The sequence below is a fragment of the Molossus molossus genome, unplaced genomic scaffold (genome assembly GCF_014108415.1).
Source record: "Molossus molossus isolate mMolMol1 unplaced genomic scaffold, mMolMol1.p scaffold_m16_p_18, whole genome shotgun sequence".
NCBI classification, from domain to species: Eukaryota; Metazoa; Chordata; class Mammalia; order Chiroptera; family Molossidae; genus Molossus; species Molossus molossus.
In genome coordinates this window covers 67,448,967-67,467,221 of record NW_023425353.1, presented here as the reverse complement: position 1 = coordinate 67,467,221, position 18,255 = coordinate 67,448,967, and the positions used below count along the sequence as shown (strand labels likewise).

Here is an 18,255-nt window from a genome sequence, read left to right as displayed (position 1 = left end):
CCCAGTCAGGTACTGAGCTCACGAGATGGATAACCGCTCAGCAATGAGGGCAACACAGACTCTTCCCAAACTGTCATGTGGCCAGTTTCTGCTGTGCCCGGAGGGGACGTCCTGGGTGCTGAGGATCCTGGCTTCGTGTGCTGGAACTTGGTCACTGCCGCGGCGTCTGAGGACGTGTCCCCGCCGGGCACAGAGACGCCCTTGCACACAGGTGTGCCGGCTGTCTCCTCTCTCTCCTTCTGCGATGCCGGTGCCCTGACATCCTCAGAGGTCAGTGGCCTCTCCCAGGTCTCTCCTGGGAGGCAGCAGGGGGAGGAGCCCTCCCTCCCCGACCTCCACGCCCTCTTTGATGCACGGGACGGGCCACAGACCTCGCTCCTCGAGTTACAGGGAAAGCCCTGCACAGACTCTTTGCGTAGAACCGACATGCCTCTTTCATACCTGCGGTACAGAGGCAGGTGCCAAGGGCGGGGAAATGGGTGTAAGTGCTGCCTTAGGGGTTTCGCTCGAGAGCACGGAGCCATGGGGTCAGTAGTGTGCACCAAAGCGCCCTGCCCTAGAGGACAGGGGTCCTGAGCTGTGCTTCTCAGGACAGTAGCCTGCACTTCAGGACCCCAAGTGCACGGCACAGATGCTGGTCAGAGCCCTTGACGCCAGCTCCGACGGACAGGGCGTACCTACCTGCTGACCGGTGGATGTCCCGGCACCCTGTCCATTTCCACGCGAGCACAGGGTCCGGGATGCGCTGTCGCCACCGCACAGACGGCAGGTCCCGTGCTGTCATTTCACACGGCGGAGGACAGCGCCCCGTCCCCAGACTCCATTTATTGTGAGCAAGACGTCTGAGTTTTCCCCTCGATGAGACGAAGCCCGTGAGAAGATGGGTGAAGGGAGCCGGCCGTTTCGTATGCCTTAGCTCATAGCCACGCCGTACACTGCTGAGGGTGGCGATGTCACCGGTGCGCAGACGGAAATCGGAGGATCACGGGTGACTGTCCTACAGCAAGTCAAGCATGGGCTTACGTGTCTATAAAAACGAGATGTGAGCTGGTTCTGTTTCCCAAGACCACCGATGCTCGGGCCTCTCCCTGGCGCACTTTGCCGTGGTCTCCGCCCCAGCCCCCGTGGAGGGCACGTCGTGGACTCTCGATCGAACACATCAGGCCCACGAGGGTGGCAGGCTGTGCCTCCCTCATTGCCGCGTCCTGTCCTTCCCTGGGCTCTCAGTCAACGATCTGTGAGCAGAGGACAGAGTCTAAGAGGCCTCAGCCCCTTGCTGGTGACGGCCGTTCAGAACGAGGGCGTTCCGCGTGCAGCCTGGTTTCTGCTTCTGATGAAGCCGGTGCCAGCCTGGCGGCCAGCCCGTATCGGGCTCAGCGGTCCAGGCGACGGGGAGCCGCTGCGGGGACAGATGCACTCGTGCTCCCCCTTCCCACCAAGCGCATCCCCTCGAAGCTCGCGCCGTCGTACGGTTCCTGCCACTTTAAATCCGGCACCTTGTGCGTGAGGTGTTCGAGCGTTTTCTGCTTCTCTCCTGCTCTTCCTTAGCTCAGGTGATTAAAAGTGCCTGCTGCTGTCTGTGTGCCGTACGCTTCATTAGCAGTGATTTATGTGGGCTCTCGGCAGAACCGGCGCCGGCCGCCGTGGGCAGCAGGACAGACGTGCCGGCCTTGCCAAGCGCCCTCCCGCCTACTGGGGGCTGACGGGGTCGCACAGTCTCCGTCCCGGACAGCGGGGACAAGGCCGGGGTCCCCAAGTGATGTCCTTGCTCCCCAGGCCCCTCCTCCCACTCTCCAGTGATGGTGACGCTCAGGACAGAATGGGGGGCGGGGCTGGGCCTTCTCCCTTCGGCACAGGTGCTGCGGCCCCCGTGACCTGGAGCTGACTCCTTTTCCCAGGCTCCCCCACGCCGAGCCACGCCCAACAGTGTCTGGCAGAATCCAACATAAAGACTGTCTCTCGCCTTCCTTCCGGCGACCCTGCGTCCTCACCGTCCCTTTGCTGAAGGGGACCTCGAAAGGCGGTGAAGAGATGTGCCCGAGGTCAGCAGCCAGACGGTGGAGCTGGATTTAACCAGGCTTGTGCCATTGTAAAGCAGATGTTCTCAGCCACCAGAAGGAAGGAAAGACATCTTTTTTTTAAATCCTCATCCGAGGACATTTTTTCATTGTTTTGTACAGATAGAGTGGGAGGAAGAGAGAGAGAGAGAAACATCGAGGTGAAAGGGACACATCGAGTGGCTGCCACCCGCACAACCAACCAGGGCCGGGGACAAACTGAAACTGAGGTACGTGCCCTTAGCGGGAACCGAACCCGGGTCTCTCCGGACCACAGGCCGACGCTCTAACCGCTGGGTCAAACTGGCCAGGGCAAAGACATCTTTATTTCCCTTGTGAAACATACTGATTTTGTCCTGTCTACTTGAAGTGCTACTTTGAGAAGTTCCCGGGGTGTCCTTGGGCTAAGCAGGAAGGGGGCCACCCTCAACTAGCAGTGCGTCCCCAGGACCGGGAAGGCGGGTACCTCCGGCCGGGGTCCGCTTGTTCTTGTGTCTGCCATCGGGACGGCTCCGCACAGCCAGGCTGGGCCTCCGAGAAACAGTCTCAATAAGCGGAAGCGCGTGGACATTGTGTGCACGGCCGTTGCGTGCTGCGCCGCTGACCCCGGCCGGTGACCGTGGGGGAGACTTTCCACCGAGTGGTTGTGTGTCTACACTCTGAATTCAGACTGTCAGGGTTCATTTCGGGGGTGATGGAAATGTTTCACATCTTAATGATGGCGGTGGTTATATGGCTTCATAAATTTTTGAAATCTCATTAAACTTTACACTAAAAAGAATGCCTATCAGTGTGTGTAAAATATACCTCAATAAATTCCGGGGGGGAACACTCAGACGCCGTCCCTCAGCAGCTGAAACTAAGCACAGTGTATCTGACCCCCACCTGAGCGTGACGCCTCTGTCCACCTCACGGGCTGTTGTAAAGGTAAGATGAGTTAATTCGGAGTGAGAGACTCTGCATCGTAAGTGCCCTGTGAAGACGTCTATCATGTATCGTCTCTGCCCTTCTTCTGTATCACATCCTGCGAGTCCCCTGCCGTCAGCGTTGCCGGTTCAATCACACGTCCTTGGAGGCTGCTTGTTGACTGTACACGTTGAGTCAGAAACCCTCACGAACAGATAAGCTTCATATACATGGACAAGTACATGACACACATAATCTATATATACAGCTTTGAATGCCTGGCTTTCCTGTTTTCAAAATAAACGATGCTAGCCCGGCCATGTGGCTCGGTAACCCTGCTCCAGGAGGTCGCAGGTTCGATTCCCGGTCAGGGCACACGCCCAGGTGGTGGGCCCGATCCCCAATGGGGGGCATGCAGGAGGCGGCCCGTCGATGTTCTCTCTCATCGATGTTTCTATCTCTCCCTCCCTCTCCCTCCTCTCTCCTCTCTCTCTAGAATCAATAAAGGAAATCAATGGATAAATAAGTAAACGATGCTGGAAGGCAAACCACGTCCATTGGTTTCCAGCTGAACTGTGAGTCGGTCAGCATCGACGTGTGCTGGATGAATAATCACGCCAACTGACGCCTTCAAGGTGCACTTGAGCGGATGCAAAGGAAACTTGGGATCTGAGAGCAGGTTCAGGAGGGATGGGTGACATATTCTTCGGAACCGAAGCAGATAGAGGAAGGAGAGGACTTGTAGCTCTGGAAAACCCTGAGTCCCGCGGAAAGGGAAGGTCAGCAGCTCCAATGTGCAGGTGGAAAACCATGACCCCAAAGCAGCGCTGGCGGGAAACGGGGCAGCGGCGCGGCCAGGGCGCAGGCGTGTTTGCGAGCGCGTGTGCGTCCCTGGGAGCGTGGCCAGGGGGCCGCGTCGTCGTCATCCGTACGCACTCTGGTGCAGAGCACCCCACACCCAGACACGGTGGGAGAAGCACATTTTTTAAAAGTTTTTTTTTTTTTTTTTTTTTTACTTTTTATTGATTTTAGATGGAGAGGAAGGGAGAGGGAGAGAGAGAGAAACATCGCTGAGAGAGAACATCGACTGGCCGCCTCCTGCACGCCCCCCACTGGGGATCAGGTCCACATCCTGGGCATGTGCTCTGACCGGGAATCGAACCGGGACCTCTTGGTGCAGGGTTGACGCTGAGCCACACCGGCCGGGCAGGTAGAAGCACGTTTTAATCAATAGGGAGACTTGTACCAGAAAAGCAGCCGCTCTCTCGGGGAAGAGGAACAAGTGTGCAAGCCTGCTCTCGCGCACGTGCACACTAAATACTCTTTAAAAGCAGTGTGATGAGGGATGGCGTGGTGGAGACCATGCAGAGCACTGGAGATGTATGTGTGACTCGGAATTGAATGTCCACCACCAGCGACCACACGGACCTCCCCCGCCGTGGACGGGTGGAGAGAGGGTCCCGTGTGGGAAGCCCAGACGCCTCACTGGGCTGTGGGTGGCACCGTGACCACTGTTCACGTGACTAACTCAATGTCTTCCGAACACACACCTTTCTCTGGTGTAATGATGCCCTCAGGCCTTCCTGGGTCCTCTGGTCCCGCCCCCTCGTGTAGTGGTGAGGAAACTCGCCCAGCAAGTGACCAGCGGTGACGCGGAGGCGGTTTCCCGGCTGTCAGTCCACGACCTCTGGGGATGCCACACGGCGCCGACTGTGATGACGGCGGCTCCTGTGAAGATGCCGTCCTCGGGGTGACGTGCGGAGGTCCCGCTTCAAGGGGACTCGGGAGTCCGGGGAGAAAGTGTGTGGAGAAATTGACGACGGGGATTGACTCTCAGAAACTTTAATACCAGATGTTTCGGAATCAGAGCGTAGAACTGCATGGGCTCTCGGAGTGTGCGAGACACCCCGAGTGACCGAGGTGAGGACATCGCGGAGGGCGTCCGCCCCCTGGCATCACCCGTTTCCGGTCAGAATTGCCACCCGGGGCATGTACCCCTAGGGGCCTTTGAAAGTGAAGAAAGGCATCGCTCTTAGCTGAATCATCCCTCAGCGACCTCCTAACGAGGTCTTACGATGGAGACAGAGTCCAGATCACCCACCGACACTGTGAGTACGGTCTCAACGAGGGGTCCCGGCGCCCCCCCACCTGCTGGTGAACAGGCCCCTCATCTCTCTCCCTGGCACATTCCGTCCGTACTTCCCGGTGCCCGGGACAGCAAGCCTGTACAGAAGCCGAGGGGCACAGGGCGCGGCGTGTCTGCAGGCCCCTCCCGCCCTCTGCGTGGACGTGGGACATGGAAACGGGTCTCATGGACCGAAAAGCAGCGCGGGGAGAACCCAGCGAGCTAATGGGATTGGCCGACGCCGTCTGCATTTTCATCCCCCAGGGAGAGCCAGCTGCCGTACCCGCAGGACAGACCCCGCCCCTACCACTCCCGTGACGCGTACACTAAGTGGTAGAGTCAGGACCTTCTCTACCCAGCTGAGCTGCCGTGCCCTTGTGGGCAAGACCCTGACCTTGAATCTGAATTCTGCATCTTACCATTTGAATAATGGGCACTCGATAAATATCTGTTGACGGAGTGAACGTCAGGATGGGACTGCCTGCCATTTTCCATCGAGGTGACTGACAGGTGGCTTTCAGGGGGAGCCGAACCCCCTCGCTCTGCGCTCAGCTCACTGCTTCTTCCCGCCCCGGTGATGGGCGGCCCTCCGCCGCCAGTTGCAGTTAGAAAACCCTCTGCTGTCCGGCTGGGAGCTGGGGATGATCCTTCTCACACGCCCGCCGTGCGGGCAGCTGCACCCTAAGTCTTAGCAGGAAGGCGAGGTTGGTGCCGCGTTCACTCCGAGAGGGGGAGGGGCAGAGCCGCCGCCGCGGGGTCACAGGAGCCTCGTGAAGCGACACCCGTGAACCGTGGCCTCTGGCGAGGTCTCTGCACGTCGGCTCGCGAGCCCGGTTTGCGTCCTCAGAAGGACAGGGAGAGCTGAGGAGGGGGCAGGGCACCCTCCGAACTCTGGGTCCCACCTTGTTCTGTTTGCACTTCTGTCAAAATCATGACGGCAGGAAAAAACAGGCAATTTTAACAGACGATGGAGACGGCGACACTGTCAAGGGTTTTGCCTTCCCAGCTTCAGTCGCCGATTCAAGGAGCCGGCAGCCAACAAGGCAGGAGAAGGTGGAGACTCGGCAGGGGCGCCAGGGAAGAGCAGGAAGGAGCCCCAGGGCGAGGATGTGCCGGGAGCCCCGGGCCTAGCCCACCCACACCCCGCCCCCGTTCCCAGTTACTGCGAGAGATGGGGAACCTGGGCAGGGGGTAAGGCTCCTCGGGGGAACGGATTCATTTGCAGCGCGATGTTGGCGGAGAGCTCCGTGCGTACCTGGATTGTCCCAGGGGAACAGGTGGGCCCTAAAGCAAATGACGCCCGAAACCTGGCTGGAGGCAGAAAGGACGAGACAGAAGCGTCCTGCTCGGGCATGTCCGGAGAAGGCAGGGTCTCTGGGAAGGACAAACGCTGGGAACATGGCAGGAGGAGAGGAGGACCGGGTTCGAGGGCGATGGGCTCCCTAAGGGAAGCCGCGGTGCCCACAGGAGCTGCGTGGGCCGCCGGGGACCGGACTCTGCAGACATGGCTGGTTCACACGGCGGCCAGGAGTGGGAGCCGACCCCTCCGCACATGACCACCGTCGGGTGGAGGGCAGTGCTCGGAGCAGGGAGGGGCAGCTTGGACACTGGCGCCTGGTTTCCGGATGTTTGCCGTTGGCCGAGCTCCGTGGCCTCTCGCAGTGTAACCCCGAGGCTGTGGTTTTACAGGGGTAGTGATGCCTGAGCCGGGGTCCTGTGAAGGTGAGCTAGAAGCAGATGTACAAGCCCATGGCAGGTCCACAAAGATGTCCACGCACCCTTCCGTCTGTACGTGACCGTCACGGCTGCCTCCTCTGGGCCCGGCACAGGTCCACGGGCCTGTTCGACATCAGTGAATCGGGCAGACTCCCTACGCGCGGGGACTCTGAAATCTACTTGGGGAGGATTTGAATATGCGTCCTAACCATCATCGTAACTGCCATTTGCTTCCAAGACATGCCCTTTGACCTTCGCCGCACCCTCGTGAGAAGACCAGGCCTGTGACACGGCCCCGATCTGCAGATCCGCGTGCACAGACGTGCACCTGCTTTCTCGACGCCGGAGACCTTGAGGCGAAACACGGACGAGAGGGCGAGACGGCTCGGTCCCAGGCCGGCGCCCTCTGCTCTGTCCCCCGGTCACGGGCCCTTACAGATGTGTGCCCATCACAAGAGTGCTTGCCATGAGAGCTGTCGTTACTCGAGGGCCAGCGGAGAAGCTACGGGGGCAGACGTCCCCTGCTCCTGGGACTGCAATGGAAGCACACCCCACGTGGAAACCAAGGGAGTCGGGGTCCGTCCACGTTGGATCACCCCACCCTCCTGGCCTCAAGTCTGAGCTCGTTCATAGACGTTCAAGGCTGGAGGCGGGTAGGGCCCTGGCTGTGCTGGGCTGCCCTCTGCACGGACCTGTGCGCAGTTTTCTGTGCACGTCGCCCAGCCTTCGGGGAGCCACGGGTGGGCATCGGGCCTTGGGGAGCCCGCGGGTGGGCCTCGGGCCTCAGGGAGCCCGCGGGTGGGCCTCGGGCCTCGGGGTGGGCATCGGGCCTCGGGGAGCCCGTGGGTGGGCCTCGGGCCTCGGGGTGGGCATCGGGCCTCGGGGAGCCCGCGGGTGGGCATTGGGCCTCAGGGTGGGCATTGGGCCTCGGGGAGCTCGCAGGTGGGCATCGGGCCTTGGGGAGCCCGCGGGTGGGCAACGGGCCTCAGGGAGCCCGCGGGTGGGCATCGGGCCTCGGGGAGCCCGCGGGTGGGCATCGGGCCTTGGGGAGCCCGCGGGTGGGCATCGGGCCTCAGGGTGGGCATTGGGCCTCGGGGAGCTCGCAGGTGGGCATCGGGCCTCGGGGAGCCCGCGGGTGGGCATCGGGCCTCAGGGAGCCCGCGGGTGGGCATCTACGTCCTTATTTCACAGGTGAGCCACCAGCTGGGGGAGAGGAAGCCCAGGGTCAGAGCAGGGGTCTGGCTCGGCCCAGATGGTTCTCCGTGATCTGTGTTGCAGTAACTCAAACACTCAGAGTTCTCAGCTTCGTGCCTGTTTGCCGTCCTCTCTCTCATTTAGCCTGTAAGGCTCCGGTCAAGCTGCCAGCCCTTCCCAGGGCGTCCCTGCAGCCCCTGGCCTGCCCCGCCAGCCAGTGGGTGATGGTCTGCGTGTGCTCAGTACCTGGTGCGCATGGCGTGCACGTCGCCGGTCGGTTAGGACGGGGTGGCTGCCCCTCTCGCCAGGCAGTGAGCTCCGTTACCTGTGCAGGCCCAGCCCGGGCACCGTTCCTGCCTCCCAGGACGCTGACCCGCTTATTTGTTGGGCTGAATCAGAACCAGGCGGATGCCGGCAGCTCGCAGAGTCTGACACCGACCCCGGGGTGCTTCGGGGAGAGCGAGCGGTGAGCGTGTCTCCGGCCCTGGGCACTGAGGTCTCGAGGCCGACCGTGGGCGTCAGCGTCCTCTGGGGGCGGGAGGCCGCAGGGGTTCTGCTCTGAGGAGCAGTGCGAGGCTGCAGGGCCTCGATGAGCCATCTCCTCCGGCTCCTCCGGCTCCGCAGGCAGGCAGCCTCGCTGTGCGCCGCCCCCAGGATTTACGGTCTAGCTCCTGAGCCAGGTCTCTGAGCTGAGCTCACCGCCTTCACTCCGTCCACCTTCGGAGGGAGCCGGAGCTGTGGGCCGCAGGGGAGTTCTCCGGGGCCATAACTCTGGGCTCATCCTGCTCTCTTCTGGCCCTGGCAGAAAAACTGAAATTATGAAGCTTCATCTCCTGCCCCGCGATGCCACGTGAGACCCATGAATCTTCAGCTCCCTTCAGAAAGGCTGCAGCCCGCTAGACAGATGACTGGTGGGACCCCGTTCCTCTGACGAGTGAGGGAGCCCGCGCGGCCTGACCTGGAGGGGCGCTGCCGGGGCTCGAACCCCTCCGTCCTCAAACACACCGCTCTTCACACAGCACGCACGGCACACGCCGTATCCCGGGCGACGCCCTCCTTGTGTGGTCGGACCCACTGCTCCGCTCATTTAATTGCCTCGAGAAACTCCTCATCACTGCAGATCCATCCCCGGGTCCTCGATGACATTTCCCACGCAATCAATTATTAATCCCCTGATCATTTGCTCAAGACATTAATAGACTTCATTGATCAGCACATCCTGTCCGTCCGAAATGGCTCATCGCCGTGCATGGCGGAGGCTCTGGGCGTGCGCAGCGGGGAGGCGGCGCCCCAGCCCGTGAGCAGGCAGAGCGCCCTTGGTCCTCAGCACACGCGCCGGCGGCTGTGTCCGGAACGGGGTCTGAGGGCCCAGGGCCGGCACGTCCCGAGCAGCGGTTGTCACTTTCCCTTCGCTGCTCTGATCACACCCAAGAGACCAGGGCAGAGCCTGGCCCAGCGAGGCACACGGCACTGTTGTCCTGGGACCCTGCTCACAGGGCGTCACCCTCACCTGGGGTGGGAGGAGAGGCCCCGGGTCACCAGCAGCTTCAACACACGGGGCTGCGCGATGGGCAGCATTGATGGTGCTGCAGCCTTCAGAGAGCTCCGTGTACCTAACCGCGAGGTTTCCCTCGGAACCCCGCGAGAGGCAGACGGGGTGCTGACAGAGGACCCCTGCGAGAGGGAGACGGGGGTGCTGACAGAGGACCCCTGTGAGAGGGAAACGGGGGTGCTGACAGAGGAACCCCTGTGAGAGGCAGACGGGGATGCGGACAGAGGACCCCCGTGAGAAGGAGACGGGGTGCAGACAGAGGACCCCCGTGAGAGGGAGACGGGGTGCAGACGGAGGACCCCCCGTGAGAGGCAGACGGGGGTGCGGACGGAGGACCCCCGTGAGAAGGAGACAGGGTGCGGACAGAGGACCCCCTGTGAGAGGCAGACGGGGTGCAGACAGAGGACCCCCCATGAGAGGCAGACGGGGGTGCAGACAGAGGACCCCCCCGTGAGAAGGAGACGAGGTGCAGACAGAGGATCCCTGTGAGAGGGAGACGGGGTGCAGACGGAGGACCCCCCGTGAGAGGCAGACGGGGGTGCGGACAGAGGACCCCCCGTGAGAAGGAGACGGGGTGCAGACAGAGGACCCCCCGTGAGAGGCAGACGGGGGTGCGGACGGAGGACCCCCGTGAGAAGGAGACAGGGTGCGGACAGAGGACCCCCTGTGAGAGGCAGACGGGGTGCAGACGGAGGACCCCCCATGAGAGGCAGACGGGGGTGCAGACAGAGGACCCCCCGTGAGAAGGAGACGGGGTGCAGACAGAGGATCCCCGTGAGAGGGAGACGGGGTGCAGACAGAGGACCCCCCGTGAGAGGCAGACGGGGGTCGGATGGAGGACCCCCGTGAGAAGGAGACGGGGTGCAGACAGAGGACCCCCGTGAGAGGGAGATGGGGTGCGGACAGAGGACCCCCCGTGAGAGGCAGATGGGGGTGTGGACAGGACCACGCAGCTGGTCACAGCCACAGTTACAAGCAGAGGGTGTCGGGGTCCCTGGTCTCTCGTCCCCTTGCTTGGCTGAGGAAGAAGAGGCACCTGCTCGTCCTCCATCCCCCGTGGGGCCTCATCTGCTCATGAGGCGTCTCGACCAGGACGCCGCCCCTCCTCCGCCTTGCCTGCTGCACGTCAGCTTCATAACTGGGGCAGCTGCCCTGGAGGGGGGCCTTGGGGACAGGGATGGCATCTCCCTTTTGGCAGGTCCAGTGCCTCCCTGAGCCCCACAAGCAAAGGGGCCGGGCCGGGCCGGGGGAGGGAGCGAGGCAGTGAGTTCTGCCTGCCAGACGGCAGGTGGCTTGTTGGGTCGCACAGTGTTTCAAGCAGATTTTGATCTGATTTCCAACATTCAAAACTTAGGAGATTTTCGAAATACAAAACCACGCTCACATTTTCTCCGCAAAGTCATAGGTGTGCCTGCAGCCTGGGTCTGTGCCCACCTGCTGGCCACCGGCCACTGAGTGAGCGAGAGGCACCCGCCCTCAGGCAGGGCCAGCCTGGCCCCCGCCCCCCTCAGCCGCTGCCTGCCCCGTGCTTCCGCCTGCACCTCCGTGCTGCCCGTTTTCAAGTTCCTGGCTAACGGGACAGCGACTTCCCTTATCTGCTCTGGATCAGCCCAGAAAACCTAGCAGCCAGCCGCTCGGGGCGTCGACGTCCTCCCGGTGGGCACTGGGGGTGCTGTTTCCATTGCGTCAGACAAAGGTGACCTTTCAGGACAGTCACAGTTTTCCTGCCCCACCTCATTCCGGACTCGGGGGTTCCTCCCGGAGGTCCACCCAGGTTGACCCCGTCTGTCCTGTCGCAGACCTTCTGTAGCCACTTGTTTGGGGTGGATTCATTAGAAGATAAATAAGAACAGGACCCGAGACCGAGGGACCGGCAAAGATGCCGTCAGACGTAGTCGCTCCCCATCTGGTCGGAGGCCCCTCCGTCCTCGAGGGGATGCGGCATCTCCGGGCCCCACCTGCATGTTGCCTGGCCGCAAAGACAACGAGGCGTAGCAGCCTCCTGCTGATAATTGAACACGCTTCTCCCTTTTCACAGCTTTCTCCCCGGTGAATTTCATTTGTGTGCAAGTAAACACAAGTTTGCAGAGAGCACAAGGAGAAGCTCACTGTTCTGTCTCCTTTTCCCCGCAGATTGAAGGTTGAGCGCAACCTGAAAGGAGCCGCCCTTCTGTTCCTCGTTATTGGACTCGGGACGCCGTTGACCTCGGAAACTGAAGATGAGGTTGCCATGGGAACTGCTGGTCCTGCAATCCTTCATGTTGTGCCTTGCAGGTAGCGTGTCATTTGAAAACTTTTTGATTTAAAAAACTGCCACTGTATTTCACACTAATTCAGAAGTGGGCCTCCACGTGGGCTGGCCACGTGACGTGGTGAGCGCGTTCGGGCTGCCGCTGTTGGGTGCTCGTTCCTAAAGGTCGTCTAGTGGCTCTTCCCACGGCGTGGTGTGCAGATCTGGGCATTGATGTTTCACCTGTCCGTCTGGTCCTTTCAGAGTTGTTTGAACCACGGTTTCATTTGAAAGTAGTTATTTTTGCTCATCCCGTGCTCGGTTGTGGAGATATTGGGCAAGGAAATCGATGACACGGTTGAGGGTGTTGCCGGCGCTGGTGTTGGGCGGGGAGCTCTTTCCGTATCTGCACTGATATCACCCGGCCCCTGGTTGCACACGCTCTCTCTCGCTTTCATTCCATCACGCCTGGAGCCCGGCAGGGGCCAGAAAGCAAGCGGGCGGCTGGTGTCTGCCGCATACTCACGGTCAATACCAGACGGGGCTTTAAAAACCGCAGGTGGTTTGGCTCAGTGGTTGGAGCATCGGCCTGCGGACCAGGGAGTCCCGGGTTCGGTTCCCGCTAGGGGCATGTACCAAAAATCAAATCAAATAAAAAGTGCAGACATGCTAACGGTGGCTTTCTCGGTGTCCGGAAGATGAGAGACCACCGGTGGACATCCATAGTTCTGGTGTCATTGTCGCGCCCACCGGCATGATGGGGGGCTGGCCTCCGGATGCAGGGCTTTTGGTAATGTGTCTAGTTGGCCTGCTTTGTGACTTAGAATGTCGAGTCCAGGAGGGCACCTGGAATAGATTTGTGTCTTCCCAGCGTGAGACAGAAATGAGTTTGGGATCACCGTTACTTCGATGCGCGCGCTCACTCGGCGTTACTGACGACCTCCTCTGCCAGGAGCCGGCTCTGTGCCAGGAACCGGGAATCTGACCCTGAGCAGGGCGGGCCGTCTGCGCCCTCTGCACTCGGCCAGCTGAGCCCCGCAGGTCTCTGGACCGACAGCGTGAGGTCGCAAGTGATTTACAGTCATTACGCGGTGCGGGCGGCCACGGTGTCCTGACGTGCGTGGATCCCTCACGCCGAGCACCCGGTGAACTCCACCCGTCATGTCTCGTGACCCCTAGGAAGTGCACTGCTCGCTTTCACTCCTACGACTAACGTTACGAACATCATTACTGAAGCATGAGGGCGTTAGAAACTGCCAAGGTCACCACGTGGGTCCGTGGTAGGACTAACGAGACTGGAACTCAAGCAGCCGAGCTCCAGGCCGTTTTGCCCGAAGGTGCGCGGGGATGTTGCAGCCTCTGGCTGACCTGTGCGGCCCACAGCTGCGCGTCCATCGTTCACATCTCGGTGTGTACTCTTCCGTGTTTCAGCTGTGAACTCCCATCCCCCATGGACCTTGGCGTGCTCTCCCTTCAGACCCTGAGCCCCTTGCCTTCCCTGAGCTCCTTGAGCGGGGAGCTCGGACCTTTGGGCACCGAGCCGTCTCTTTTAGAGACGTTAGTTCTCTCTCCCTGTGGTCAGGACCCAAGTCGTCCCAGCATCGGCGATGAGCCCCGGGCTGGGTGCTCTACCTGCGCTTCTCTGGGCTGTTATACGTCCTGACCCTCCTGAAGTCAGGCCTCAGCTGTGCTGCCGCGCTCACCTCCTGCTCGGGGATAACCACGCTTCACGCGGAGCGCGGTGCACGATTCCCCGCACACGGTCACAGCAGCTGTGTGTCGAGCCCACCGTGCTGAGTGAACACACGCAGAAGTGGAGGGGCAGCCGCTTCCTCCTCCACTGAGCTTGGGAGAACTCGGGGTTCGCTCTTACGAGGTGCACCCCTGTCTGCCTCACTCAGCTTAGTCGGGGAGCCGGGTCTCTGGCTGTTCTTAGGGGGGCTTTTCTGTGTGAACGGATTTATGTGCATTAGTATTCTCCCACCATGTGCCTCCCGTGCTGTAGGTGAGGTCAAGCTGTAACGAAGGGTTTGTTTCCTTGCTATTCGTCTTGATTTCATTAATTTACATAGCGCGCAGATTTCTCCGCGGCTCGCTGTCCTCCTTGTCCATATTCCCTCACGCGTGCGTGTCTGGGTGAGTTTTTTGCAGGGGAAATATGTGTCTGTGATGTTTGCCATAATTAGTGAGTCTCCAACACAGCTTTGCCCAAACTGGACCAGTGGTCCGGCGTACCGGCCGGGTCCCGGCGGAGCGGCTGGGCCAGGCCCGGAAGCCGTTTCAGGGCGTAGATGGGGGGGTCTTCCCATGTGCCAAATGCTAGACTCGGTCGCAGACAATAATTGAAAATAAAGACTGTATTCTTCTTCTTAATCAGTTTGAACCACGGATCACAAACTCTACAAGGAAGCTAACAAATGAGCGGAACATTCTTTTTCCTTTTTTTTATATATTTTTATTTTTTAATTACAGTTGACACTCCAGATTATATTAGTTTCACACGTACCACACAGTGATTAGACATTTCCATCCCTTACTGGGCCCTTACCCACCTGGTACCAGATGTAGTTATTACAGTATTATCGACTCTATGCCGGGCTCTGCTGTACAAATTGGTACAGCGTCTGTGGAAAGCAGTATGAACGTTCCTCAAAAGATTAAAAATGGCACTATCTTGTGAGCCAGCGATTCTACTTCTGAGTATCCATCTGAAGAAATAAAAAAACAATAATTCGAAAGAATACAGGCACCCGGTGTTCATCACAGCGTTATTTTAAAAAGCCAACACATGGAAGCAGCCCAGTGTCCGTCAGTAGACTAGTGGATAGAACAGCTGGGACATTCACACAATGGAATACTACTCGGCCCTGAAGAAGGAAAGCGTATCATTTGCAACAGCATGGATGGACTTGGAGGGTATTATGCTAATTAAAATAAGCCAGACAAAGAAAGACAGGTACCATATGATCTCACTTATATGTGGAATCTGAAAAACAAAATAAACAAGAAACAGAACAGAACACTCCTAAAGAAAGAATGACTGCTACCACCCAAGAGGGAATGTTGGCGACTAAGGAAAATCAGAGAAAACACATCCCGCTCAAGGGCCGACCAGTTCCCAGCTGCATTATTACGTGCAGGTCTCTCACTTTTTAAGATGTTTATGCATAAATCTTCTCATTCTTATGATTGCCACCGAATTCAACTCACATTTAAATATAAAAATGAAAAGCAGATAAGACGAACCCAAGCAGCCTTTATACGAGAAGTAGCGCCTGGCCCTCCAGTGTGCGAGGTCTCTCTCACGCGTTTGGTTCCTCATGGATGTTAGACTTGATGTCAGAAGGCACTTCGTGCTCCGGAAGTCCCGTCACGAAGACGGATTTGGGCCGTCCGGTTCTGCTGCTCCCAGGGTCAGAGGACACAGACGGGCACACAGTGAGAGCTCCCGCAGGGGGGACGTCGGTAACAGAGTCCGGGAGCCGTCTTTCCGCTCCCTCCATCCCCCCAGTGAAGCCCAGGCCGGCCCGGCACGCCCCTCCTCCATGACCCTGCAGCCCAGCAGGGAGAGCGAGGGCGGAGCTCAGCTCTGCAGGTGCATCAGTCGCTCCCCAGAGTCTCCCGCTTGGTCTCAAGAGTAAACACAGCAACAGGCAGTAGTCAACGAGGTCACAGTTCTAGACAGATATGCAACCTGGTCCTGCCTCTGTTCTTGCAAAAGCAACAAGTATTCAATTCAGACCCGAAGAGAGTTGGGTCAAGGTCAGTTCTCCTATCGTTGCCGCGAAGCGCAGTCCTGGGGTGACATCTGGTTGTCCCTCGTCGGAGAAGCTGGCTGGGCAGCTGCGCGCAGGGCGGGTTCCTGCTCCCCCCGCGCTGTCTCCCAGCCGCGGCCGTGGAAGGGAGCGGGTGGAAGACAGATTTAACAAGGCGAGAGCTAATAACGGGATTGCAAAAGCAGCGGCTCCAGTGATAAAAATTCAGGAACAGAATGGGCAGAAAAATGCCCAGAAAATAATAAACGGCCAGTGCCGGCTCCGCGTGAGCCTCGATGTCGGGATGTAAATACGTTTCACGGTGGGAAGATATTAATCAGTAATGAAGATGTCGAGGCAAATACAGAAACAGGCAGCCGCTCTAGACCCCCAGAGGCACGGCCATATAGCAACAGCCACACAACCCAAAGTTATTAAAAATAGCCACTTAAGAGCTCTCCCGAAGCAGGATCATTAGCTATGCTCAGCAAAGCTGGGTGTGTTAACTATAAATAAATCTCCCTGACTCATAGAATCTAGGACATGCTGTACCTAGGAAGAAAAAAAGAAAAAAAAAAAAAGGTTGGACTCTGTCGAATGAAACAAATTAGGAAAAGTGGGGAAAACACACAAGTGCAAACCCCAACATGAGAGGCGCTTAGCGTCGGCTCGCGGGATAAGTTCCGTTGGCCTGCGGGAGGGAGGGTGCTCCTGGCGGAGGCTGGCTCACCTGGAGCAGCCTGTGGCGTCCAGACCAGCCCGCAGGCCCCTGAGACCGGCAGAGCCGGAGAGAGCCCGGGCTCCCCGTGAGGCCGGCGGAGTGCCCCTCGGCAGCTGTGGGCCAGGCTACGTGTCCCCCGCCGACCTGGGCTGCTTCTTGTTCGTCTGCGAAAGGGCAGACTGAGAGGGTTGGCTCCGTGGAGGAGTCCGTGGGGGTTGGGACCACGTCCGGATTCTCTGTGCGGATCACGGGGTCCGGTAACAAGCAGCGGTGGGCCTCAGCTGTTACTCATGTGTCCCCCACGCGAGGACCTGCCCCTGAGCGCGCCGGTCACTTCTCGGTGCAACGGTCCCTGCCGTCCGAGCAGGGAGGACGGCGACGCCCAGGACCCGCTTCCTCGAACCCTGGCGCCTGCCCGTCTTCAGTGGCTGTGGGTCCTGCAGCAGCCACAACAGGTGACGTTCCCTCACCTTGCGGCCGTGTGTCCTGTCTATAGAGTGGGCTGACGAACCCTGCTAAGTGCAGAGCGCTCAGAGGAGTACCTGGCTCCGCGGCCTGGCCTCGTGGGGGTGGTCGATGTCCTCGGCATCATCCCCACGGGGGAGCAGTGGGCCTCCCGGTGCTGGTTGGAGCATCTGTCCGGCCGGGCCTCCGGGGAGCTCCCTGCCAGGGGCTCCCAGGAATGTGCGCGGGCACCTTGGCGCAGTGTCTGAGGAGTGCAGCGGGGCATGCTGCTGGGCACCACAGTAAAGAACTAACCAGCTGGCCGGTGTGGCTCAGTGGTTGAGCACGGCCCCTGCCCCAAGAGGTCGCCAGTTCAGTTCCCTCTCAGGGCACATGCCCAGGTTGTGGGCCCAATCCCCAGTGCGGGGTGTGCAGGAGGCGGCCCATCGATGTTCTTTCATCGATGTTTCCATCTCTCTCTCCCTCTTTCTTCCTCTCTCTCTAAAATCAATAAGGAAAAATTATTAGGGAGAAAAGGAACAGATCAGGGCAGGCTCCCTGCTCTCAAGAACACTGCCTCCGCCCACACGGCATCTGGACCAGGAGGGAGTAGCCCTGCTCGGTGGCGTGCTGTTTGTTGCTGTGGAAACAGATGCCCAAGCACACACCTCCACACCTCGGGATCAACTCGAGATACAGAAGAAAGGAGCTTGCTTGTCTAAGCAACGCGGAAGACGAGGCCAACGGTCAACAACCATCCGTGACCGATAACGTGTCCGTTCCGCAGGCAGAGCCTGGGGTTATCCACGGAGCGCCTGCGTCCAGGCCTGCTCCGGCCCCAGGCAGAGGACAAACCAGAGAGAAGGGGTTGATCCATCGCCCAGCTGCACACCGCTAGCCTGTTCAGGGGAAGGTCCAGGAGCGGAACATTTGATTTCTTTTTTTTTTTATCAAAGTGGTAATTTTTCCTGATATAGACTGGACCATTCTTGTTACATCATAACGTGTGTAAACTCTGTCTGTGTCAATGGACGTGAATCTTATGACTAAGGGTGTTTTGGTGAAAAGATTTCATTGCCTCTGTCAGCTCTTCTCAACGTGAGGTTGTGGTGAAGTGGCGGCCACTAGGCTTTGACACAGCGGCAGCTAAATTTGGAGAAGATTTGTTTCTCCATGAGATGGCTTAGAACTTTTGGCTCCCCTTAACCTATTACAAATTATTAATGTATTCACTTGTTTGATGACAATTCACAAAGCATCTACTACTTTCTGTGAAATACCAAGAGGTTTGTAATTTTGTGCATAGATTGAAGGCGTTTATAACCCTGTGGGCTGAAACAATGCGTCTCAAACTCGTGGGTCCTGCCAGATTGACGTGGGAAATGCAGGGAAACACGGATTCTCCCCGGTGAACCCTAACGCTACGCACTCAGAAGCTGCCGCCCTGGGGAGACCCGCAGCGGATCTGGCCAGGCCGTGGGGCTGGGGCCGGGCCGAGATCAATCTTCGTTACTACTGGCTCCTCCTGTGCAGTAACCAAATTAAACTGTAGGCG

At 59.1% G+C, this 18,255-nt stretch overlaps 1 protein-coding gene across 1 annotated transcript in view; it reads left to right on the top strand.

The window, feature by feature from the left end:
• The first annotated feature begins 11,717 nt into the window (after positions 1 to 11,717).
• CNTN4 (contactin 4) overlaps positions 11,718 to 18,255 on the top strand; it is a 342,255-nt gene continuing 335,717 nt past the window's right edge. Inside the window, exon 1 of the mRNA XM_036267473.1 lies at positions 11,718 to 11,824. Coding sequence (XP_036123366.1) covers positions 11,770 to 11,824 — 55 coding nt within the window. The 5' untranslated portion in view covers positions 11,718 to 11,769. The remainder of the gene's footprint in view (positions 11,825 to 18,255) is intronic.